Source organism: Aethina tumida, chromosome 2 (genome assembly GCF_024364675.1).
Source record: "Aethina tumida isolate Nest 87 chromosome 2, icAetTumi1.1, whole genome shotgun sequence".
NCBI lineage: Eukaryota > Metazoa > Arthropoda > Insecta > Coleoptera > Nitidulidae > Aethina > Aethina tumida.
The window spans coordinates 18,897,077-18,924,402 of NC_065436.1; the positions used below are offsets into that span (position 1 = coordinate 18,897,077).

General features: G+C 30.7%; 2 protein-coding genes across 5 annotated transcripts; one reads left to right on the forward strand and one right to left on the reverse strand.

Moving 5' to 3' along the window:
* The first annotated feature begins 252 nt into the window (after nt 1–252).
* On the forward strand, nt 253–8,108 carry LOC109607287 (probable cationic amino acid transporter). Of its 3 annotated transcripts, none has more exons than XM_049963003.1 (10): nt 253–412; nt 4,370–4,521; nt 4,912–5,192; nt 5,600–5,737; nt 5,794–5,948; nt 6,389–6,630; nt 6,691–6,837; nt 6,891–7,385; nt 7,448–7,633; nt 7,688–8,108. In XM_049963003.1, the coding sequence occupies exons 2-10, from the start codon at nt 4,377–4,379 to the stop codon at nt 7,837–7,839; spliced, it is 1,941 nt and encodes a 646-aa protein (XP_049818960.1). In that variant the 5' UTR covers nt 253–412; nt 4,370–4,376; the 3' UTR covers nt 7,840–8,108. The 3 variants fall into 3 exon arrangements, with proteins under 3 accessions (XP_049818960.1, XP_049818962.1, XP_049818961.1); XM_049963005.1 differs by having other exon boundaries at nt 7,448–7,629; XM_049963004.1 differs by lacking the exon at nt 253–412 and adding an exon at nt 577–714.
* Nucleotides 8,109–8,166: 58 nt separating this feature from the next.
* On the reverse strand, nt 8,167–27,066 carry LOC109601303 (dual oxidase maturation factor 2). 2 transcript variants are annotated; one of them, XM_020017531.2, is made up of 9 exons: nt 26,795–27,066; nt 12,866–13,040; nt 11,158–11,215; nt 10,939–11,073; nt 10,585–10,801; nt 9,037–9,248; nt 8,778–8,985; nt 8,506–8,727; nt 8,167–8,433 (listed from the first exon to the last, which is right to left on the reverse strand). In XM_020017531.2, exons 2-9 carry the CDS (start codon nt 13,028–13,030, stop codon nt 8,397–8,399), a joined length of 1,254 nt encoding a protein of 417 aa, XP_019873090.1. In that variant the 5' UTR covers nt 13,031–13,040; nt 26,795–27,066; the 3' UTR covers nt 8,167–8,396. The 2 variants fall into 2 exon arrangements, with proteins under 2 accessions (XP_019873090.1, XP_019873089.1); XM_020017530.2 differs by having other exon boundaries at nt 26,715–27,065.
* Between the last annotated feature and the right edge of the window lie 260 nt (nt 27,067–27,326).

Below are 27,326 nucleotides of genomic sequence, written 5' to 3' on the forward strand. Positions count from 1 at the left end.
ATCTTTTACAACTAATTAACACAGCAACAGGCTGACTGCATCCGAACGAGCTAACAACCTATTAAGCCCACCATCATATGATGTCCCAGTGAGACCCATCTTTACCCACCATCCAAAAACAGTAGTCCGTGAATGGTTAGCAACGCGGCGGTAACCGGAGTCCAATTAGCCAAATTGAATTATAACACCTTATGTAACCGTGTATACGATCACCACGTGTACTGCACAAACAGGGCGCCTGCGTGTCTGATATTGATCCCTTGTTGCAGACCTATGCAGAAAAACAATTGTACTGGCACAGTAGATTGGTCCAATGAAATACGGAAAGCAAATGATTTATATGAATGGAAAACGTGATCTTGTCGTGTTTTTCTCCAGTTGTAGTGTGAAATCCTGTTGAGATACAGAAAAGGTGAGTGGTAGTTTTTGTTTATGTATGTGTGTGTGTGTGTGTGTGTGCGTGGTTTTTTCGTGTTATCGTGTTAATTAGAATTGCTTATTTGTTTTTGTTCGGCGGACATGCAAAATTACTGAGATAGCATATATATTATATTTGTCGTCATGTTCGAAGGCTGAATCGTTGTAAGTGTTGTTAATAATAAATTGTTATCCACAAACTGCACATCTGATGACCGTTGTTGATTTGTTTATGTTGATAAACATTGTTTACATTGTTTTCAATATTTTTCAGTTCCATGTTACACTGTAACTTCAGTAAGTAATGTTTTATCGCATTAAACGTTCATTTTATTGACGAAACAAACTGAATCAATCAATATGCCTTCTTCGTAATCAAATGATATTAAAAGCAATTCAGTGGGGGACTATTACTTCGAAGGGAATAAATGAGGTTGGTGGTTATAAGTTATTACTTATAACTTAGGCGATACGAACAAAATACATATCAACTTTGTGGTTAAATTCTAGAACTGTAAACGTTTACAAAGAACATAAAATTTTACGAGTACAAAACTACCGCACTGGGCAATATAAGAGAATTACGTTTTACGCAGTACGAGTTTTACACCGTTTTATTGGAGTTATTGTTTTGATTAACAAGCATTTATTTGAATATTGACCAAAGCTCTTTCAATGTTTTGTAATAAATTGCAATTCGATTTTAATGAAAAACAAAAATTTTATTAGAAGACGATTCATTGCTTAAACTAATTGTAAAAAGTATTTTTTGGTGTACCATAAAAAATATTATCTGACAAAATATCTAAGAAAAATGTGTAATAAATATTACAACTAGAAAATTTTATAGATTCAAAAACCAAAGAAAAAGGTAAAATTTGGATTCAGCACTAACATTCAATTAACATAAAACTATAGTAAAAATATAAATAACAAGAAAACACTTTCTTATCGATCTTTAATTCAATACAGAAGTGCATTAGGACATACATATCGAAAAGCGTTTCATCCATCTGAATTTTAAGAGAGACATCATTCACAACAGAGATAGTAAAAGTCTCCCACTGTGGAGAAAACTAGAGACATTTAATGTCTTAGGCGTGCATGATGTCTCTCTCAAGATTCAAACGGATCAAACACTTTTCGATAGGTATATTTATATGAACCTTTTAAATTATAATTATCAATTACATAGAACATTTAAATTTGAACATTTCTTGTTTTATATATTTTCGATATTAACTAAATTAATTTATTGCCCAGACTACAATTAAATTTTATAACATTGTATGAAAAAGATGAAAACCATTCATATAGAATTAAAGTAAACATTTATACAGTAATGGTCATAATTATTATTTTTTAAAAATTAAAATAATTTAGATATTTTTCCTTAAACAATCTGCCTATAATAATTAATTTTTAAGGTGAACATAAATCACCAAATTATCAATAATATAGAACACTTAACTGACTATTTTTTTCTTTTAAAATCACTTACATATTTTCAATATTAACTGTTAAGTTAACTTTTTATCCAGATTACTGTTATATTTTAAAGCAATATTAGAAATGGATGAAAACCATTTATATAGAATGGTAAAATAAACATATATACAGTAATAGACATAATTATAGCAACTTTTTAACAATTAAAATAATTTAAATATTTGTTCTTAAAAAATCTATCTATAATTATTAATTTAGAGTAATAAATGCATCAAATTATCAATAATAAGACTACTTAAATTTTACTATTTTTTTTCTAAAATCTAACTATTAATTTTTTGTCCAGACTATTATATTTTATAGTAATATATGAAAGGAATGAAAATCATTTATATAAAATTAAAGTAATGGCCATAATTACAACTTTTTAAAAAATAAAGTAATTTAAATATTTTTCCTTAAAAAATCTACTTATTATTAATTTTGGGATGAATATAAACGCAGTAAAGTTTATTTGTAAATATCATTTTATTTTTGTCCCTTTCGTTTATTACTTCGGCGCATCATTATAGCATTTACTCAATCAATTTGTAAATATAATTTATATGACTAATTAAACTTGGATAGGTTCTCAATAGAACCAACACCTGGAGACTGCTCCGGCTAAGACAAAGCTTTTATGTTTTGTTCTCGCAATCAGTCTGTGGGAGTTATGGGTCGCTATCAAGTTGAAAAACCATTTCGTAGTAACATCGTGTCGCCAATATGTGGTACAAAATTGTTATTTAATATTTTTTAAATATAAAGCGGTCCATACAACATTATATTCTATATAGTGGACTCACATCCAGACCTATCCCATTCCATAACGGATCATCAAGTATGTCTAACGATGGGTAAAAAAAAACTTTATTCAGTCTAGTCCTCACGGGACGTTTAACATAGGAAGGACCATCACTTGGAAATAAGTTGAACTTGAACTAGTCACTAAAAACTGAACGTTTCCGCTCTTCTGTGGTTCAATTAATGATATACTAAGCGAAACGAAATAGGCCCTTCGCATTTTTTTTGGAAATAAGTGGTTTCTTTGAATGTCTTCTTCAGAACAATCCATCACTTATCCATCACAATCCTGAATTGATATTAGTCAGGCTCTTTCCTCCACATTGGCTTTGATGTGAGTTGACCCTTGGAATTAATTGCTTTTAACCATGCGAATGTATTTATCTGTTTTATTGGAGATCTTTCAAATTCAGCTCCACTTGACCAGTAACGTCAGTTGTTGATAATTATGAAAATTGATTTATTTAAACATAAACTTTGGAAGTGTTCACTTGTTTTTCAGCCTCTTCGATACGTTGATTTATTTTTAACTTCATTAACTAATGGTATGATTCTACGACGACCTATTATTAAAATCAGGATAAATTTATTTTTTAACTTATAAGTGATCACACTTTTACTTAGTGATAAAATTTATTTTTTTTAAATAGTAATGAGTTGCTATAACTATGACCACTACAAACTATATGGTAAATTTAAAATTTGAAATTCGTTTTTATAAATAATTTGGTCTAGTTAATTATATTACTTAGAATTTTTTTAAACGTAATTTGTTTTGAACAAAATTAGGTATTCTGTTAAACTAAATTTGAGAAGATTATTTTGCTTTCCGGACCAAATAAATTACCTTTTTGTCCTTAAACCGCTGACGTCTCCAATATCCACTCAACTCTATTGGCATTCACGTTGCTAAACTTTTTCAATTACATCAAAGATTGATCATCCTATTTAGTATCGCCTTTCAAATGAAACGATCCACTTTTTCATTGGAATAAAGCTCAATCACGTTGCGATCAGCTGCACGTGTACCCGAAATTTAAAGATGACCATAATACACATGATACACATTAGGGTTCAAGTTTTATTAGTTTGCAAGATCATATTTTCATAGCATCGCCCATATGTTATCCCTGAAAGTTGAAAGTTATGCTTTCGGAAGGTTATGGTCAATAAATAATTTTATACGTGACATTTTAGAAAAATCTCTTTGCTAATAAATTCTCCGTTTTATAGTGTTAAGAGCTTTTGCCACATATTACCGGAAATATCACCTTTTATTTATTTTTTTTTCAATTTGATTACGAAGGACAACGGCATACTGTTAACTATTCTTGTTAATATACACATTTATGTTGTAACAAAATCACTATCTTATCTAAACGATCAGCAAACATTTTATGACGATGTGGAAATTCTAAATTTCATTATATATATAATTTTCTTTGTCGGTCTGCGTTAAACGTGGCTCAGCAAAAAGTTATTTATTGCGCGCCCCATAACATTTTAGTACCGATGTAAAACTGAACATAAAACAACCTTCATCGCCATCACCAAACTGTGCCGCGACAATATTTCACCGAAACCCGGTGACTTACATCGTATAGGAAATGTCAGGGAGTTTAATTGTCCTTTAAAGTTCATCCGATCGTTTATTTTACAGGACGACGATGGGAAATTTGCAGGACTTGTCCCACGGTTTGGTGCACTGGACTTTAGGGACGACAGTTTTAACGGCCCTGACGTCGTCCGAGTTTTCCGGATCGGAAGCCATCATAGCAATAGTCATTTCGGCCTTGTCATCAACCCTAACGGGTGAGACGATGTTAATTTAACTATACTATATTAAACTTTTATATATTTTTTGTATTTTGCGTGACAGTTTATTGCATTTGTTCTATAAATAGGATATTTTGCTCATAATCAGTTTGACTAGTTTATATCTGTTTAAATTACATTTTTTGATTTTTACGTACTTATTGAAATATAATTATACTCAAAATCAATTTCCGCATAACAATTTACAAAAGCTTTACGAAACAAATTGAATTATCTTATCTGTATACACGAACATCGAGTGTGACCGAAAAATCGAATAATTATCCGTAATATACATACATAAAACGAACGCAATTAAAACAGAAATTATCTCGCAAAAGTAATAAGGTTTGCCGCTTGTTTTCAAATACGTGATTAAAATTACAGCTCTGTGCGGTTCAGCACTGGAAACAGAACAAACTTACAATAAGAAAAAGTTCACGAGCGCGTTCTACTTCTTTATAATATGGTTCGACGTGCTTTCCAACTTGACAGCTGCTGCAACTTGTTCGAGATTAGCCAGTGCGACCGTCGATTATATTAGTAGGGGACATTTCAGAGAACTTTTATTTGGTATCGAGTCCCACTCTTTGGGTGAACCTTGGCCTGATGTTTTGGGCGTTACCATTATCGTCGTGGTTTCGTTGCTCTTTATGCTGGGGCTGGAGGTGAGTTACACAAAATAAGTTTAAAATAACTTTTAAAGTATGAATAGAATATATTAAATTTTGCCTCTAAAAAATAATAAAAAGTTTTATGATTTAAACATCAAATTGAAAAGAAAACTATTCATATTTTATTCATTTTAATTTTAAATTAGCCTCCGTTTGTTTTTAAAGTGATCTGATTTACTTTTTGACAATAAATTAGATAACTTTCCTTGATCCAGTTGCGTATTTCGAACTGGGTCACACAGGACGCCCATTAAAATATCCATTCTCCCTGTTCCACTAAGAAAATACGATTGTAATCTATTGTAGATAGTGAATCGGATACACTACAACTTGAACTACGACTTCGCTATGCAACTTTATTAAATCCTTCCGAATGGTAATAAATTTCATCTTTGTTACAGAAATCATCTACTATATCATTGCTACTATTCCTTACCGTGATAACAACTTTTGTATTTTTTATATCAATCGGAAGTTTCCATACCATTTTACAATTTACAAAATGGTATGAAAATTTTAAGGTTCACTCCGTTAAAGGGGTAAGTTTATTTTATATTAATGATACAAAAAGTGATTTGTGTATGTCTTATTTTAGGTGCTAACAGCAAGTGCAGTATTATCATTTGCTTTCATAAATAATTTATCCAAATTAGACAAGAAGCAAATATCTAATTTATTTTTGATAACTCTAAATTCAATAATATTTTATATCATAATATCAGCATTTTATACATTTATGACTAATTATAGGTAAGAAAATTACAAAATATTAAATTTAATGGTTTATCTTTAAAAATAAAATATCCATTTATAGATATTTTGTAAATAATCTATTATATTTTAAAAAATGAAGGTGATTATATGGATATGTTTGATTAATTGGTCAATTCGTTCATCCATAAAACAACCGAATATAGACATTGATTCATTCATTAGCAATGAATAAATTAACATTAAATATACAGTACCAAAAGAGTTTGATCCATCTGAATCTTGAGAGAGACATCACGTACGATAGAGACAGTCTGTCTCCCACTACGAAGCTGACTTCTGCTGTCTCTGTCGAGCAAGATGTCCCTGTCTAGATTCGGACGGGTCAAACGCTTTTCTTACTGTATACATTTATTAATAATAAAACCTTTTATTTACGTAACTGTTTACTTCAATTAAGTGACGTATTTGTATTTTAGAGAACTGTCTGGAACTGCGATTCCGCTGGTGCGAGTATTCGAGGCCAGAGATGTTGACTGGGCAAGGGCTGTGATGGCAGTTTTTACCATATGCATTGTGTGTTTAGTATTGACTGAAATTTTACCTAAAACATTTTCGACATTTGTTAAACTAGCGAACAGAGACTGGCAAGTCTTTGTGTCTTCAATGCAGTATCAGAGCACATTTACTGGAGCACCAGTATTAGCCATATTTGCTGCGGGTAAAAACACAATATATACATACATTTTGTTAATTTTTATTAAATTTTGATTTATTACAGGTAGCCTGGCTGCAATTTTAGCGTTCGCTTGCCCGCTGTGGCATTTAGTGAAGTTGCTTAACACTTCAAATTTGTTAAAGTGCATTTTTAACTTGTGTCAGTTGTTGTATAACAGATACAAGCCTGAATTGTGCAGTGATCCCTTGGGTATATAATACATATAAATTAAAGTTATAATCATTAATAACCTCATGTTTTAGTTTATCACACGAACGTGCAATATCAGAAATTAAACCAAAATCCCTCCAAGATAATAAGGCCTTGTTTTAGCGACAAATTTAAATCAATGTTTGGTGTAAAGCCAACCAGTTACATATCAAGAATAAGTGTTCCTAAAAGTCGTACCTTTTTACTGAGAAACGTCAGTGGTGAGCAAGAAAGCCTACTTTTAGATGAGTACAGCAATAAATCAGAACCTATAGAAGAGGACAGTCAGTCGGACAATGAGGAAAATCAAATTATTTCCGGAAGTGATGGCGAGGAATCTACGGATTCTACTGACATTGATGTCGTCGTACAGGAATATAAGGAAAAACTGAAGGTGGCAACAATAACAAAGTTTAATGAGAAAATTCCTTCAACAATTGTTACTTCTGTAATAGTCGGTTTTTGTACGTTTATAATTATTTTGGGATCCATTGGATTAAGCCTAATACTATTTAATATATACATGTTTACTTGGCCTAGTATTATTGGTAAATTAAACTTGATTCACTTATATACTTTTCAAAAAAAAATAAGTGTGTAATATTTTTAGGAATTATGCTTTCCTACCTCATCATTCTTGTGATGCCTCAAAACTCTATAGAGAAGTCCAATGAATCAGCTTTGCTCTCTTGTATTTCTTCTACAAACATTGTAGTGTCTTTGACAATAAACATAGTTATATCATCTACAATCATAATAGATATTTGGCAGGGGATTGTTTTCTGGTTGATAGCAGGTGAAATAAATAAATTAATTTCAATGCTTATACTCTATATTATTTGATTCACAGGTACACTTTTGTTCTGGAGATGCGAATGTTGCACCTGTGATGGCCTGGTGTCTAATAAGTCTAATGCAAAGGTCCACTGTGCCCACGTCCAAGAAGACGTCATTTACGAGTACAAAGAGACACATCCTGATACAATTTACGTAACCAGATGACATCACGATTACCTCGATGACGACATTTTATTGTCCGAGTCCGAGGAAGATATTTAACTTTTTTAGATTATTTAAAGTGATATATTTTTGAAGAAAGAAGATTTTTTATAAATGTATTACTTATATCGAGGTGTTCACTATTTATCTATGTTATGGCGATAAAGTGCAATAATAAATTTTATTGTTTTTTATATACGACAGAATATATCAGAGAAGAATATAGTCATATTATCATCTATTTGTTAAAAGTATTGTGTCATAAATATATAGCATTTTATTTGAGAATATAATTTGTTTAATTTACCTAGATGACTTAATTTACAAGAATACTACAATAATTCAACAATATATTTATCGCTAAGTAAATTATAAATTACAATAAAATAAAACCAATTAAATTACACTAAATAGGTCAACTACAGTAAGAAATATAAATATGGCCTTTAATACAACAGTTTAGTTAACATGGGTTTATCTACCTATATCACAACAAGATCACTCAGAATTTAAAAAAAAATTGCACTAAAATTTCATTATTAGTCCATTCGTTGATGCTTCTACCACATAGACACTGGAGTGGCTTTCTCAGGATACCTAAAACGATTTCACCCTAACTATCCAGTTTTATTGCATTATGAAATCTAAATTTAATTTAGACTCCCTTACCTAAACATATTACTATCATGGATCTGTGGCACGTCCCGAGGTAGAGAGGTAATTGACTTTTGCGAATTTGACGCCCTTCGAAATGTTCGACTGGGCCGTTCCTCCTGCGTGTTATAAGGATACTTCCAAGAAGTGTTCCGTTCACTTATCTCGAATTTTTCCGGATGCTGTGTCGAACAGCCTGGTTCCGCTTTCTCCTCCTTCGTTTTCGACGATAACCTCCTAAAAAACACGTTTAATTTCATTCAATATGAGTGAGAAAATAAAACTACCTTAATATTCTATTTCCTATGCTGTCTTGCTCTTCGAGTTTACCGTTGCTGGTCCTCTTTTTCTGGAAGCGTTTTCCTCGACTGTCTTCAATAATTACGTGCCTGTCATAAGGCGTGTCATAATCTACTTCTAAAATAGTCGAAAAACTGTGCGGGTTTATAATTTCTATGGTCGTTATTATCACGCCAGCCAACAAGCAAATGCTTCCTAAAACACGGATGGTTTGTACAAATTATTCAAATGCATCGCAGATCATACCTGCAATGAGGACAAGCCAGTAACACCAGCCGAATTTTAATTCTAACACTGTGCCCTCTAAATTTATGGTAAGGGGATTCTCCGGAAGCATTCCTAAATATCCGCACACCGTTGCTAACATCAAGAAGCCGCAAGTGGTCATCAGAAGAGCTCCATAACGTGGAACTACCACCAACATCAGATTCATCAACAACCACACTGTAAACGACGTCCTAAAACACACAAAGGAATTAAAATCATAACTCAAATAAATAATACACTTGTGATTGTTTGTATATTATTTTGAAATTGCAAGGTCGTCGAATTAATGCATCTTTCATTAATCAACAAATAAATCACCAGGAAAGCAGTTATTATTCTAGTTTTCCAGACGGAAAAAGAATAATGAAGGAAGCAATTAATTTTATTAAATTTAATTTTTAATGCTTCATTCGACCTTCTGACCGCAAACAGTGAAGGTTGAGTAAAAAACTAAAGATGTAGTACTAAAATTAGATTTAACTATTAATAAATTTTCATTTGTAGTGACCTAAGAGTTTCTTAGTAGCTGTTTGTCTAAAAGTAGAGTATTGTTTTACAATATTTTCCTGTCATTAAATGTAATTTCTAAAATGTAATAATGTTAACATAAATCCTTGGTGCAAAAGATTTGTTGGATTAAACAATGTTGCATGCAAATTTACCAATATTATTATTTTTAGTTACACTTTGTTGCACAAAGTAATAAATCGAAAGCGTTAAGAAATCCACTTATTTATGAAGTAATAGTGTCCACGATAAAATTGTAGATCCTTATGTCGATACCTCTTGAAAATTTCACTAAAAAATTCCCCGCTAATAGCACATTAAAACGTGTAATTTACAGTATCAATATTAATTATATTGTATTGGTCAGTTCGTTGCGTAAAAAATGTACTCAAGGTGATTCCCTTGTACAAGTGGCTGCACATATAGATGGAATAATATGCCTTAATTTAAACGACAATAGACGATCGAATAGTGTTTCATCACTTCTTTAATGACGTTAACAGGTTCGCTTTATATTGATACGATTTAATTGAATTTCTTCATTTGCTAATGTTACGTTAGTTAATTAATACATAAAACTACAGTAACAAGGCTTTTTGTTGTCGTAAAAGCTTTTCTTCTCCATTCTCATAGCAAGTGTCGAAACAAACAGAAAACGATCAAATGTGATTAATTAATAATGTCGATACGGTTCTCGTTAGTAGGTACTTTATTAGGTTTGACCTTGTTTAGTGAAGTAACCTTACGTACATCGTTATGGACGTCGTAGAAGATTCAACATTTGATAAAGTGTACCCAATAAATCAGTCATACTAATTGAAAATTGTATTGTAAAGTGGCTGTTATTACTCTCCATTAAAGGTCTTGAGTCCTAATGGAAAAAGTAAACAAATGTGAACGTGGCGGACTCAAACATCACGACATCATCTATCATTATACCGCCTTATTCAATGTTATGTAACTACATATTTTCAGCACATGATTAGAATAATTGCGTTTTGTTATATATTTAAATTTTACCAAAGCATGATGATGGCAAAGTATCCCGCAGCTCTGTACTGCCCGCCCCACGCCAGTCCTTCTTGTCCCAACATGAAGTACTCGGCTATCGTGAGAATGGGATAGGGCAAGCCACGTACCAGAGCTTCACGAAAACTGTCCGCCATTTGTTGTGAATTGATCCACATGAAGCGTTCGTTGAAGTCGATGTCCGAAGTCACGTTGTTCACAGGTATAGCTGTAAATTTTAAGTCAATCATTGTGAAATGCCTAATGTGACTCATGTGTGGGCGGGGAAATGAGCAGTTTATAAATCATTTTTACATAACGTAAACTACGAGAATTTTAAAGGCGTCACTGATTGGGTTTCCTCACCTTGTAGCGTTACGTTAACATGTTGGAGTCCTATGTAGACGCCAATATCTGCGGCGACCTTTTCCTTCGAAAATGCCCGATATGTACTTTCAATGGATGCGTTGGTTACGTGCCATGCTGATCCATATATCGATACTGCGAACATGAGTAAGATAAATAATCTAGTAAACTTACTCCTCGAAATGTTGTTTATAATGTTGGTATGTATGAGGTACTCACTCACTATTGTTCCTCCCACGAACAGACTTATAGTTACTGCACAAAAGGTGGTGAATTTCTGCAAAAAATACAGACAGATTTAATATGTATGAAGTACTGAAACATTTCTGTGTCCTGCAGCAGTGTTGCGATTGCATCGACTTTCTTTGGGGTCAACTCAGATTTTATGTCAATTCCTAACAACGAAACAAGCCTTCGTACCTTGTACTTCACGTGCAAAACAAGTGTACCACGATTATCAGAGATGTTTATCGACAAACACATTAAGTAAAAAATTTAGCAAGTAATAATGATAAAATTAAAGTGCGAAATGTTCGGAATTCCAGTTTGGGCGGTACATAATTGTCTGAGTTTGAATGGGCACGTGTAAACAACGTTACAATGTTTTCTACGAAGATCGAGGTACTACTTTCTCGTCGTCGCAACGCTACGCCCAGGAGATATGAGCAATTTCGTACGTTCATTGTCAATGCAATTTACTTGTCGTTTCGGCGTGAATTTCACCGATTTTGAATCGGTGATTTTGCTAAGGTGGCAAGGCAATATAAATTATATGTTATTTAAACAGAGAACGTACAAATTATACATCTACTTTTATATTCAAGAAGAATTTTTATTACTGCTGTTACATTTTTAAAAAGATTATTATTATTATTATTTATTTAATTACATAATTAAAATATTTATAATTTTAACAATGTAAAGTAAAAGTAATTTTTTCACCTGTTAAATATACTGCGTGCAAAAAACATATAATTGATTTATTCCAATTTTTATAAAAGTATTCTTATGGTATCTCATCCTACACGAACTGAATTTGACGTCTTAGTTCATTAACAGTCCGTGGAGGGCGTTGTAAATTCCACACATTTTCGATTGGGTAAAGGTTTGAAGATCTAGGTGGCCAAGGCAGTAAATTCACATGGGAGATTTCTAGGAAGTGCATTTTATTTCTGGCAATATGTGGATGGGTATTATTTTACTGAAAAATTACTCCGATATCTCTTCTTATGTAGGGATGAAAATAAGGCTCCAAAATATTATCCACATATTGTTGGGACGTCAATTTGTCACTAATGAAAACTGAAAGTGACCTGCTACCATAAGAAATAGTACCCCATACCTTTTAAGCCTACAGTGTGAACAAAAAACGACAATACGTTTTCCAATCGACTTAAAATTTTAATAATTTCTTATTTTAAAAGATTTCTACTTATATACCAAATTTTATGAAAATATCTTAATGCATTCTGGGTTTTTTTTACAGTTGGTATATTAGATAAAAAATATTAATAGTTATATGTAAGATATGTCCTATGACTTAAACTTAATATATGACAATACAATTAACACTCACGATAATTTGATTAGCGTCATTTACACACAATAAATATATTCTTGAAGGTTTTATCCCATGTCAAACAATTTCATATTGTTATATTTATTTATAAACCATTCATAATTTTATTCACAAGTTTCAAAATTGCCACGATGAGATTTTAATATATTAATTATGTTATGTTATGTTATATTTGCACAATTTGCACACCTTAAGCATTATCCTCTGGAACAATGAATTTTATTATGCAATTAAACATTTTAGACGTTTTGATTTATTGTTTTAAAAGTATGTAATAATGTGCATATAATAATTTGCAAAGCTACTATGAATGAATTTATAGAAGTGCCAATTATATAACCAACTTACCTCTTTCCTAATGCCCGGAAAAATGATGAGAAAGGCAACATATAAGGTGATGAAAATTGCCAAAAAAGTGATGAGGGTGACATCCCCAGTAACGGCCGTTCTGTTGTTGAAATTGTACAGCGTTGGTCCACCATCATACCGAAAGGCGTCAAACCAGCCCTTCATGGCCAAATTTCTGCAACAAAAACGATCAATTAGAAATGAGCATTCCACAACTTTCAAATTCGTGGCTCCGCGACAATATCATTAATCATAATGATGTGTCTTGAGGGTTATTCATCTTTTAGATAGTAAAATATTTTTTGTAGGAATTTGCTGAACGGCATTGTTCAGGAAGCGGTCATAGACAGGCGTGTCGCAATTATTGCCCACAAGAAAGGTCGAACAAACTAATAAATCTTTGTTGACGCCATTAAAGGCGTTTTACGAGATTCAATCAAGTTAACAAGTAATTCGGCCCGTTCGTTTCTTAAAGACCAATTAATTTCTATTAAGACCAAAAATTCGGATTCGACAACACACCCAACAAACAAATAATTGATTGATTAACGTTATCCTGATAAATTTATGGGAGAAACTTGGTGTAAACTTAATTAAATAATTGTTATGGCAAAACAAGAGACAAGGCTTAATATGTTTAGTCCCAGGTGATTAATTATGTAACAATAAGTGTCTTATTTAAATGGCTGGAAGAAAAATGAAATGTTTGAATGCAGGCGTACTAACGCCACATGCGAAAGCCGCAAATGCATCGTAATTATATGTTCCGGTACGTTAATTATCATTGTGAAATCGTTCGTTTGTCTAAATTAAACGCCTTTCTTATTTAAAATTGAGAAATATTACTTTAATATAGCACTTTAACATTTCGTTTTGTTGGTAAATTATATGTGCAGAATGCATGGAAATTTATTGTGCCGGGGAAGATGTTGGTTAAGCATCGCTTGTTGTAATACCATGTAACGTGACATTTAATAAACCAAAGATGATTTAAAATATAGTTTGGTTGCCACATCGCAAATATTTTCATGCCACGCCGCGGCGGTGCATCTAATCCATCGTGGGTTTAGAACTGTTGCGAAACGTTTTAATAATTATAATTATTAGAAAATTAAATCGCCATTGGACAATTGTGCAATGTGAAAAATATGGTAATGCGTTTTCGCTTTAATAAACCTTAATGGAAATATCAAAACTATTGGTTATATTTTCAAATTAATATGTTAAAATTTGCAACCACTCATTTGTAATTTGTCAATATAATCTTTATGTAAATTTGGTTAAAAGTACTTTGTATATATAAGTGTCAACCCATATATATATATTCTTATATATATATATATATATAACCCATATATATATATTATATATATATATATATATATATGTATATATTCAGTGTATCATGGTGTCAACCACTTAGATCGTTAGCTAATGGAATATGCTATTTCTATTTGCGTTTTACAAAATATTTATAACACTGCTGTCACAGATTTGAAGAGTCGTTGATCTCCTAATAAATATTTTCGTTACCTCTTCCTGGTGTCCGATTATTTAGTGCAGAGCATTATGTTAACTGGTAAACAGTTCGTTACTGTTCTAATGGATCTTTTGTTTCTTTAAATATTTGAAAGTACTAAATGTGACTGATTCAGTAGCACGGTGTCCTGAATTAGGGTACTAACTTCCTCCAAAGTAGGATTGTTAATTTTACAAATTGGATCTTTTTGTTGATTGACATATAATAGTTGCTTTTTTTGGTTCAAGACTTTTATTTTATTCTGTAGATTCGTGTGAAATGTGTCTTCTATTTTGTCTGTTGGCTATTGATAGTTCCAGAGAATTCATAGCCTTGTTTCTTTCAGGTCTCTGAGAAAAGGAAATTTTTATATACAACTTTTTGATAACAATCGATGACAATAAGAAATTCTAAATTCCAAGATTTTGAGTGTGTAAATAATATTTACACACACAAAATATATTTTTACTTAATATTTAAGTTTAGTTATTATAAGATATTTAATGACAATAATTCGAAACTTTTTTGTGTAATTGGTTATTCTAAACTTCTAATATTTTATTTAATTTTGAGAACAAAGACATTTAGATCCTTTTCTTTCCTTTTACTTACAGTTCTTCGTTCAATTTCCACATCAGATGGAACCCATAAGAAGACGAATTTAATTTGTACCATTTTAAAGGATTCATTTATTGTTTCTTTAGAAAGAGGATTTTTTTGAAAACATTTGTTTGATATCAATTGATGACAATTAAAAATTTTGATTTCTAAGATTTCGAATGTGTAGTAGCACTCTTAAAAAATAAATTTTGATTAATTTAAACTTATTTATTAAGTTTAGTTAGTAAAAGATAATGAAATGACATTGGTTCGAAACTTTTTACTAGTGTATAATTAATTATACTGGACTAATATTTTAGTTAATTATATAATAATGATCTCTGTTCTGTTGACTTTTTCATTTCCTTCAATTTTAACATAAGATATACGTCATAGGAATTAGGATTCTTTAGGTTCTTTAGATACTTTAGATTCTTTAGGTTCTTTAGGTTCTTTAGATTCTTTAGATTCATTAGATTCTTTAGATTCTTTAGATTCTTTAGATTCTTTAGGTTCTTTAGGTTCTTTAGGTTCTTTAGGTTCTTTAGGTTCTTTAGGTTCTTTAGGTTCTTTAGGTTCTTTAGGTTCTTTAGGTTCTTTAGGTTCTTTAGGTTCTTTAGGTTCTTTAGGTTCTTTAGGTTCTTTAGGTTCTTTAGGTTCTTTAGGTTCTTTAGGTTCTTTAGGTTCTTTAGGTTCTTTAGGTTCTTTAGGTTCTTTAGGTTCTTTAGGTTCTTTAGGTTCTTTAGGTTCTTTAGGTTCTTTAGGTTCTTTAGGTTCTTTAGGTTCTTTAGGTTCTTTAGGTTCTTTAGGTTCTTTAGGTTCTTTAGGTTCTTTAGGTTCTTTAGGTTCTTTAGGTTCTTTAGGTTCTTTAGGTTCTTTAGGTTCTTTAGGTTCTTTAGGTTCTTTAGGTTCTTTAGGTTCTTTAGGTTCTTTAGGTTCTTTAGGTTCTTTAGGTTCTTTAGGTTCTTTAGGTTCTTTAGGTTCTTTAGGTTCTTTAGGTTCTTTAGGTTCTTTAGGTTCTTTAGGTTCTTTAGGTTCTTTAGGTTCTTTAGGTTCTTTAGGTTCTTTAGGTTCTTTAGGTTCTTTAGGTTCTTTAGGTTCTTTAGGTTCTTTAGGTTCTTTAGGTTCTTTAGGTTCTTTAGGTTCTTTAGGTTCTTTAGGTTCTTTAGGTTCTTTAGGTTCTTTAGGTTCTTTAGGTTCTTTAGGTTCTTTAGGTTCTTTAGGTTCTTTAGGTTCTTTAGGTTCTTTAGGTTCTTTAGGTTCTTTAGGTTCTTTAGGTTCTTTAGGTTCTTTAGGTTCTTTAGGTTCTTTAGGTTCTTTAGGTTCTTTAGGTTCTTTAGGTTCTTTAGGTTCTTTAGGTTCTTTAGGTTCTTTAGGTTCTTTAGGTTCTTTAGGTTCTTTAGGTTCTTTAGGTTCTTTAGGTTCTTTAGGTTCTTTAGGTTCTTTAGGTTCTTTAGGTTCTTTAGGTTCTTTAGGTTCTTTAGGTTCTTTAGGTTCTTTAGGTTCTTTAGGTTCTTTAGGTTCTTTCGGTTCTTTAGGTTCTTTCGGTTCTTTAGGTTCTTTCGGTTCTTTAGGTTCTTTCGGTTCTTTAGGTTCTTTCGGTTCTTTAGGTTCTTTCGGTTCTTTAGGTTCTTTCGGTTCTTTAGGTTCTTTCGGTTCTTTAGGTTCTTTAGGTTCTTTAGGTTCTTTAGGTTCTTTAGGTTCTTTAGGTTCTTTAGGTTCTTTAGGTTCTTTAGGTTCTTTAGGTTCTTTAGGTTCTTTAGGTTCTTTAGGTTCTTTAGGTTCTTTAGGTTCTTTAGGTTCTTTAGGTTCTTTAGGTTCTTTAGGTTCTTTAGGTTCTTTAGGTTCTTTAGGTTCTTTAGGTTCTTTAGATTCTTTAGAATCTTTAGATTCTTTAGATTCTTTAGATTCTTTAGATTCTTTAGATTTTTTAGATTCTTTAGATATCCTTTTAAAGGATTATTGTTTCTTTCAGATGTTTGGAGAGTGGATTTTTTGAAAACATTTGTTTGACACCAATCGATGACAATAAGAAATTTTAAACTTTTAAATTTTGAGTTTGTAGCACACTTAAAAAATATTTTTTGAATAATTTAAACTTAAGACATTTAGTAAATTTAGTTACTAAAATATAATTAATGACCTTGGTTCGAACCTTTTTACTAATGAATAGTTAGTTACGGACTTCAAATATCTTTTTTAATTATGAGAAAGAAGACATTTAGATCCTTTTCCAACATAAGATAGAAGTCATAGGAAGACAACTTTAATTTATATTCTTTTAAAGGGTTCCTTTATTGTTTCTTTCAGGTGTCTGAGTAAAGGATTTTTTTGAAAACATTTAATATCAGTTGATAACAATAAGAAATTTTGAATTCTAAAATTCTGAGTGTGTAGCGCACTTAAAAGTATTTTTTCAATAATTTAAACTTAATTATTAAATTTATTTAGTAAAGGATAATTAGTTAGTTATTCTGGGCTTCTAATATTTTATTTAATTGGGACTGATTTAGATGCCTTTCTTTTCTTTAACTTACAAATCTGTTGACTTTTTCATTTCCTTCATATCCAACATAAGGAGCTCACCGGAAGATAACTTTATTCTTTCTTTCAGGCCTTTAAAAAAAGGTTTTTTTTGGAAAATTTTGTTTGATATTAATCGTAGATGAACGTAATATTTCAATTTAATTTAAACCGTTTTGCTGGTGTATGCTTAGTGATTCTGATTGAAAATCCCCCACAACATGTTAAAATTCACAACAATGCTATTATGCAATGCGTATGCGACAAAACTACCAATAAACAAATCATCTGCAAAATCCGTGAAGTGACACGCTCACATCATCGACAATCACACGGTTTCACAATTCTTCAGTGGCGTGACCTTGACACTGGACTTATTGCAGCCTAATGATTAGAAATGTCCGCACCCATCAACGCATACGCTCTCGTTCCTCGTACGTCTATCTGCCATTTGACATGTGCTAATTCTTGCGCCGCCCGAGGGCGATATGTAATTGCTTTATTTCCACGAGGCACACTCGGAAGAATTCGAGACGTGAATAAAGTGGCACGCGATTCCTATCTATGTGGATTATTTCGATTGTGATCTGATCTGTTAAGAGTACAATGGTGTGGACCTGCAGCATTCAATGGTGTGTAATGTGACCAAATGTTATGGAACAATGTCGGTTTGTTGTTAATTGACTGACTGTTGCTGTTTTCAAGGCTCAGTTAACTGACCTTTAGAAAATATCATGTTATTATTTGCTTGTAACCGATGTGTCAATTAATTGGACATAATTTTGATGACAAGATTACTTGTAGAAAGATGATAATGAAATAAATTTGAAACAAATTTTGTAAGAACTTATTGTTACAAAGATATATCTGTCCATCTAATTCCCACACGCTGAACTAATTGGTAAAATATTCTGTGGTATTAAACTTTATATTAATTAATAAACACATTACTACATTTTCTTAGATAATGAATTTAATGGCAATAATTTACCTAGTTAATTTAATATATTTTATATTAGATGATTTTATTAAACGTTCGGCCAATATGAACTTTAGAAACGTTTCCTGGAAAGTGGTTTTCAATTTTAAATATTTCCTTATACGTCTGTAATTGTCTTTATTGCGACAAGTGTAAATTTTGCACGCTGCTCGAGAGAAATCTGTGTTTGAACAACATCGTAAATGTTTGTATAAGTATTAGAAATAAGAGTTCTAGAATAAAAATATATAGAAAAAAATATATAGTTTTTAACATGTTAAGTATTTTAGTAATAACTATTTTATTTGATGTGAAATCTTAGAATAACATTAATTTACTATTGATATTTTATGCTACAAAATGTTAGAGCAACTAAAACTGTACAAAAAACTCAACATCAACAAAACGTATTCAGATATTTTCATAAAATTTGGTACATATTGAATTAAAATTTATTAATTAGAATTTAAGGTCAATCGAAAATATTGTCGGTTTTTTTTATCTTTTTTCTTCATATCTTTAAGATTAGGTTCTAAGGGACAGGATAAGTTCAACACGGATGTTTGCTGATGAATTTTTTGCCAATTAATATTCGATCTGTTTACCTCTGTATAAGGTCTTTTGGTCTACGGATTTATCGCACATTTTTGGACTTCTATCAGCAAATCATAAGCTCCAACGTGGTCACTGTTGTATGGAACGTCAACAGTGGGATGAAGTATGGAGTCAGACTGTGTTTAGAGGAGTGTTTGGAGAAAGAGGTAATCCTCGCTTTGCTGTAGAGAGTCACATTCATAACACTATGGATTTAATGGCATTGGGCGCTATTGCTTATGGCAACAATATGACATTCCAGCGATATGTAAATGACGTTTTGGAGCCTTACTTTTATCCCTACATAAGAAGAGATCTCGAACTAATTTTTCAGCAAGATAATACCCGTCTACATATTGTCAGGAATACATTAAACTTCCTGAAAGACTCCCATGTGAATTTACTGCCTTTGCCACCCAGATCTTCAGACCTTTCCCCAATCGAAAATGTGTGGCATCCTCTACCGACTCTTAATGAACTCGAGTGGAATGAGATACAACAAGAAAATGTCGATAATCTCATTAGATCGATGCCACGACGTGTCAATGAGTGTTTTAATCAAAGACTAGGTCCGACCTATTATTGGCTTCTGATTTTATGCTTTAAGATTTTTGTTTAATTATTAAATCAATTATTATTCTGTAATAGGTTAATATTTTTCTCAAATAAATTAACATTTCTAAAATAAACATTAACATAGGGGTGATATATAGAGATTGGGAAGGGCAGTCATCATAATATCGATGGTTTTGTCTTTTAACCAATCTTGGAATTATGATTAGGATCGTTTTTATGTTTAAACACGTTTATTAAGAACATCATTTCTTCTTTATATGGAAACAAATTGTTAATTAATGTATTCCTGAAGAATTCATAAATGTTAGAAGAATTGAAAAATTAAATATTCTTTGATTATTAATACTTAAAGATTGACTATAATCGATCTTTTTATATTAATGCTTGTCAGTTTAATACTTGTTAGAATACTGCTAGTTTATATTAAATAAGTGGTTTCCTGTAACTTGAATTAAATAAATCTTTCTTATTATTATTATTTGTTGAAAAAAATGTCCACCTTTCAAAAAAACCCAGTTTTTTCTTATAAATGTTTAAATGGTAAATGTAGTTATCCTTAAAGTATAATTAAGTGGAAATATATCTGAACATTAATATAAATATTTATAACTTGATTCTAAAAATTTTCTCGATTTAAATATTCTCAATAGAGAAACTTTTATCAAAATTAATTATCAACCATATGTATTTTTAAAAATATTATGTTATAATCAGCCATAATTTTATCACACACGTTATTTATAAAAATCATTTTCTCCTATCAAACAACATATCGTCCTAAAACATTAACACACATTTGTGTTCATTTGCCATTATTTCGTCACATTAAGAGATGTTCACAATTACACAAAAACTGACCCGACACACAAGAAATTCCAGTCGCATTGACAAATAATTTTCGATTTCACCTTTTGTTAGATTTTCCGAGGCACATCCGAACACCGTGTAACTTTCTAATGCGGTTTACGGACACGTGCTTATTATCGTTGATCACCTTATCTCATTTATAGGTAGTAAAAACGATTGGTGCCGTTAGTTTTGTGGTGCCGCGGACGGCGATTTTCGTCCAACGCGTGTTACGGCAATTAAACGGTTTCGATTTTCGATATTGGCCAACTGGTTTTTGGTTTCGTCCACGTTCAAACGGGGCGATGTGACTAATGATGTTTTAAAAATCGCCTTTTTATCTGATTGCGACGTTTTTTTTTTTTTGAAATATGACTTTACAATGGCATGACCAAATACTCTGCAGGCACATTGTTGCATTTTATAAGACGTGCACATTATTCTGCCGTCTGTGGAATGTTTCACCATTGTTGTATTGTAAGGCTGCAATTGCAAAACAACATTTATTCGCTGCGGTGTCCGTTTTTTATATGTTTTTCCTTCGCCAATATAATGAAATTATCTGCTGAAAATGGTTTCGCAGTGTTTCCTTATAAAAATCCAACGTGATGCAATGATTTTTAAGGAATTTACTTGAGAAAATACAATTTTAAAATATTGAAAATCATATTTATAACTCTTTTACTAAACTACAATTAATAATTAAATCCAATTTTGACACTTCATAAATTAAATCTCATCAATTATTCTAGGAATGTCATTTTAAATTAAAACACCTTAAACATATCAATTACTCCTAATAACGTAACGTTCTAAGATTGAAATCGCCATAAAAACAAACCACTGATGAAAAAAATTAATTAGATTCGTTATTATAGTTGTTAACAGGCGAAGAGGTGGGTGACCAGGATATAGGAATAACGGAATTTAATTTGGCATTTAATAGCAACAACATTATATACTGAATCGTTAACAAGAACAATAAAACGGCAATTAGTGACTTTATGACAATTTAAGTTTATTTTATCAGCAGACTTATCACCCTAGAAATTAACAAGTTATCACAATTTAAATGTTCTACAAGGAAGGTTAGATTCGTTGTAACTTAACGATTCGCCGATTTTCTTGTATAACATCCTATGATTGTTCAAACGAAGGTTTTTTGTTGTGAAAATTTTTAATTTTAAATGCCCACAACCTGTACGGAGTTTGCCTTTTATAAGGAAATTAATATTCATACAACATTGCTACACACCGTTAAGGAATATTTTTCATGGCTAATTTGTACATAATTCATAGACAACATATGCACGTTATTAAAATTATAAAACGCTATTTGTTTTCATGTTCACATGACTTAACTCGAATGCTATTTAAAGCCTGAATAAGAGTACGTACAACCTGCTCGTTAAGACAGAAGGTTAATGATGCAAAACCCATTTCTTAAGCCTAGATGTACTTTATAGATATATACAAGACAAAAAACAAACAATAAGCTGAAAAATTAATGCAACAATCTTATTTAAAGTCATTAGGCAGCACTGAATTACAGCTGAAAATACAAATATCAATAGTTATGAGGTCATTATTAGGAATTGCCAATATTTAGAACAATAATTCATGTTTACACGATGACTTTAACATTTTTATTTGGAGAAAACATGTATAATTTCAACACTTGATTACTAATAACATATGTTTGTTTATAGTGGAATTTCATAGATTCTTAATTAATTTTTAATAAACGCCAATAAAAAGTTTCTAGTAATTAATGTGATTAAAAATAGTTAGTTGTGCTAAAACGTCATTGTTTTTGAAATATTAAATGTACAATGCGAAGTTTTTTCTCTGACCTTTTCAACGATTGTCATGGTTTAATTAATAGAAATCATTAGTACCTGTCGTGATTATAATTGGATGTTGGAATTGCGTGAATAACGCATTCGAATTAGAAAAATCTACGATCTTTTAACGCATGTCGTAACTCAGCACGATACAACTTAGTAAACTGAAAAAATGATGAATAATTCTTATTAACGACCTAATTATGTTTCAATCTAAGGAACATGAAAGATTTTCAGGTATAAGTGTTTAGTACAATCAGTGGATTCTTCTGGAACTTAAATTAGTTTAACCAGAGAATACTTCTCAAGTTTGATAAATTCAAAACACATTGAATGAGAATGTGCCGCACAAAGATAATAAATAAAAGAGATAAAGGCTGCAAGGCGGATATGTTTGTTGATGCGTGTCCACAGCACTGAATCAAACTGGCTAATCTCGGTATGGTGAATGTCTCACGCCAACGATAAATTAATAAAATTGCCACACAAGTATTCGTTAATCGAATACCGCGCACCAGCATTTAATGTGCCTGTACATAATTCAAATCTTTTCTTTATACTCTTTCAATATTCATTAAGACATGTGTACTAACACGAGGATTACCGACTTACGCTTTGTACCAACACTCAAACGCATTATTCATCGGTTACCCGGAGTTTAAAGCACGAACTGTTATAAATTAATTTACTGATTGTTTTCAATTTTATCAGTAAAACGTTTTTAACCATGAAATTAAAAGACGTGACACGGATTCGCTTGAGTTCTTGCCGCTGGTCTTTTGAACAAGACATTCCCGTACATGTGTAATATGCAAAAGTGAAAATTGAATAAACTTGCACAACTAACGAATAATATTACCATCGTAATTATCGGGTACTGTTCCATTGCAATAGTTCAGTTTGATAGCAAATTATTCTATTAAAGAGGAGTATCAAAAGATTACTTATCGAAGCATGTGATTACGCTGTCAAATTTCTTTGGGGGGAACTCATCCATCAAAAGAAATCGTATTTCGAAAGGATAGGGCGTGGATTTAACAAATTGCTACTGTATTAAATTGCAATTATCTGCTTTGATTGTAAAGTAATAAATTTACCATTATTTGGGACAAATATATCTAATTCAGTTAGAAACAATTACCAAAAAAGGTAACAACCCAATTTTTCATTAACATGTTTTGCTAGAGAAATAATCCTAATTTAACATATAATGTAAAATTAATCTAGATCTAATAATTTGCATATTTATTAGAAAAATACTGAGGAATGTTCTTCGACAATGTCAGTAATGCAAGGCTGTGGCAGGTATGTGGGTTCAGCATTGATGTTTAGGACACAAATCAACAAGATTGGAATAGTTAATTAATTAATGGACTGTAAACATTGCAGTCTTATACTGGTACAAGGTATTCATCGATGATTTTTACATGAACCATTCGATGAGTCACTAAAATTTTAATTATTACAACTTACGAATACCGCTTATTGATTCTAGTAAAAGACATTTTCCTGATGCGTCATTGTGTCATTGCTAATTGTAAGGTCATTTTTGTGTTTTTATTTGTTTTTACATGTCATGTGTGTCTTTATTAACAAGATCTACAAACTGTACAATACAAATGTACACAAAACTTTTGCTTTATGTTCGGATTCTTTGATGCCACATAGTGAAATTTGTGTATAACAATTATTAAACAAGATTAATTATAACTTGTAACAAGATTATAAATATTCATAAAATATTAATAATTATAAATATAAATTATTCAGAGACTCGTTAACGTTTTCTCAGATTCTTAAAATTTAGAATGCTTAGATTTGTGTGTAGATTTTTATATTTTTACATCCATACTAATGACTTCTACAATATTAAACAGCACATTAAACAAGGAACAATTTAAAATTTAACATTATGTACAAAATCTTAATATTGTTATTAATGGTCGGGATATTAAATAATTCATCAAATTTATAAACATAAAATGTCATTGCCGATAACCAAAATGTATATGCAAATTTTTTTATTCAGTTGATGCATTATAAAGATTTTTATACCTGATAACCCTTATAAATTATTATCTTTAAAAAATGGATATTGCCTTTTGGACATCTTAAATTATATATTTGACCTTCAAAGAAATTAATCTCAAAATACATCTCACTCAATGGCTAATTTAAAACTTGTAAAAGTAGTTATAAATAAAAATAAAAGCAATTAAATGAATTTCAATGCTAATTATATAAAAAATTAATGATAAATAGTGTTAATAATAACAAACATTCTTAATTTTACTGAAATGAAAAATTGTAAATTACATGATTTTATTTGTATATTTTAATTTATAAATTAAATGCACATATGTACTACAAACTTAATATATTAATATAGTGAAATTAAAAATTATTTTATTGTATTTCACATTCATCCATATATTGCATATATTTTAAGAAGAAGATGCATAATAAAGAATTTTATACCTCTAACAAAATTATATGTTAATGTCATGACATCTTAAATTATACGAAAGATATTCCAAAAAATTAATTTCAAAATAAATTATATTCGAAACTTATTTTATAAATTGTAAAACTAGCTAATAATAAAGCCGTAAAATCAATTAAATAAACATTAATTCTAAAATATTATGAAATTAATAATAAATTCTTTAAATATCTAAGGAAGTAACAATAATAATTAATTCTTAATATTTTTAATTTGATCATTTTTATAATATAATTATTTTCAATATTTATGTGAGACAACAATTATAATAAATATGTAATTTATTTAATTGTAAGTTTGTTGAACGACGATTAAATTTTAGAGCAATTTTTTGATGACATTTTGATTGACCTGATCACCCTATAAAATATTAGTTTTAAAAATATGACAATTTTTTTCTGAAACAACTGTGATTGTAGAGAAAACCTTCAAATAAATTAATCTCAAAATACTTCGTACTCCATAGTTATTTTAAAACTTGTAGAAGTAATTACAAATAAAAACAATTATATACATTTTAACGCTAATTATATGTAAAAAAAATAATGATAAATATTTTAAATTTCCAAAGGAAGTGGAAACATTTTTAATTTTACTGAAATGAGTAATTCTAAATTTTAAATACATAATTACATTTATCTATTTTAATTTATTAACTAAATTCATATATGTATGTACTACATTTAAGGTATTAATACAGTAAAATTAAAAATTATTTTATTGTATTTCATGTTCATCCTGTTGCAAAACTGAAATCACCATCATAATTAAATTTGGAAACCTCTAAAAATGGGAAGTTATAACAATTGTAGATGCATATTTTTTAATGAATAGGCGCAGACTGAAGAATTTTATACCTGATCCCCTCTAAATTATTAACTTTAAAAAACATCATTATTAAGTCTTGCCATCTTAAATTATACATAAGACCTTCTAAGAAATTAATCTCAAAATTTATTGTCCTCGAAACTTATTTTAAAAATTGTAAAAACCGTAAAAACAATTAAATAAACATTAATACTAAAATACTTTGAAATTAATCATATATTCTTTAAATATCTAAGGAAGTAGCAATAATAATTAATTTCTAATATTTTATTTTTACATTATAATTAATTCAATTCAAATTAATCAAATTTATAATATAATTATTTTCAATATGTGGACAACAATTATTATATTAAATAACTAATTTATTGTATTTACCTTCATTTCAGAGAAATCATTCTATAACATTAAATTTTTGTGGTTATTTGTTGGGCGGTAACTAAATTGTGGATACTTATTTTTTTAATGAGATGATGCAGACTGAAAAATTTTATACCTGATCACCCGACAAATTATTAACTTTAAAAATATGATAATTTTCACTGGGACATCTGCAATTGTATAGAAAACCTTCAAATAAATTAATCTCAAAATACATTCTATACGACAGCCACGTTAAAAGTTGTAAAAGTAGCTACAAATATAAATAAAACTAATTAAATAAACATTAATACTAAAATACTATGAAATTAGTGATAAATTCTTTAAATTTCTAAGTAAGTAGCAGTAATAAATAATACTTATTATTTGTAAGTTAATTTAATTATTTCTAAAAAACAATTATTATCTTATTTACATACATGTATTAAATTTGACAATTCACTGTTTCATTTAGTAATTTGTAAAATAAATGCATATACCAAAAATATAAAATACCCTATATAAATAAATTTTTGAGCATGGATCTACAGATTTAAAGTTTGTTGAATGATGAGTAATAATGTGAATACATTTTTAAACATGACAATGATATTAAGTATTTTAGCTTTTTTTTTATTTATTTGACATTTTTTATTCAAAACTGAAGCAGTCCTAACCTGAATCACGACGCCGAATAATCCAAGAAACAAAAAACCAATTTCATACACAGACCACTAATCGCACAGGAAACACTCACAGCACACATGCCACCTCAACCTCTCATATCAGCAGGAACTCTCTTGCCAAACAGCAGGAATCACCACCAACGGCCGGATTACAAGACAAAGACCGGGTCGCGCTGGTCGACGGGAACGGCAGGAAAATATGCATGCACGCACGACTCGCGTCGAGCACAAACTCATGCGGAGCGCGTCGCGCTCTCGGCCCTGAGCACCAGGTCTCTCTTGGCGGAAGGAAGGAGCCGTAGCAGGGAGAGCGGCACGGCCGGCGGCAAGGTCGCGCGGCAGTCATTCGGAGAGCGAACGCTTTCCGCCGCCTGACCTTGCCGGACTGCCGGACCCATGGCGGCCGATACGCGGAATCGATGCGGTCGATTTTTTTCTCTCTCGATTCGATTTGGTTTGGGGCCTTCTGATTGGGAAATAGCAGGAAGCAGGATGTCGCCGGTGGCAGGAAGTGGCGAAGAAAAGGTGCCGGCTACGTGGGAGGAACCTTGCAGCTGATCAAAGTTCATATGTGTTTTAAGAAAATATAATTTGTTTGTAACG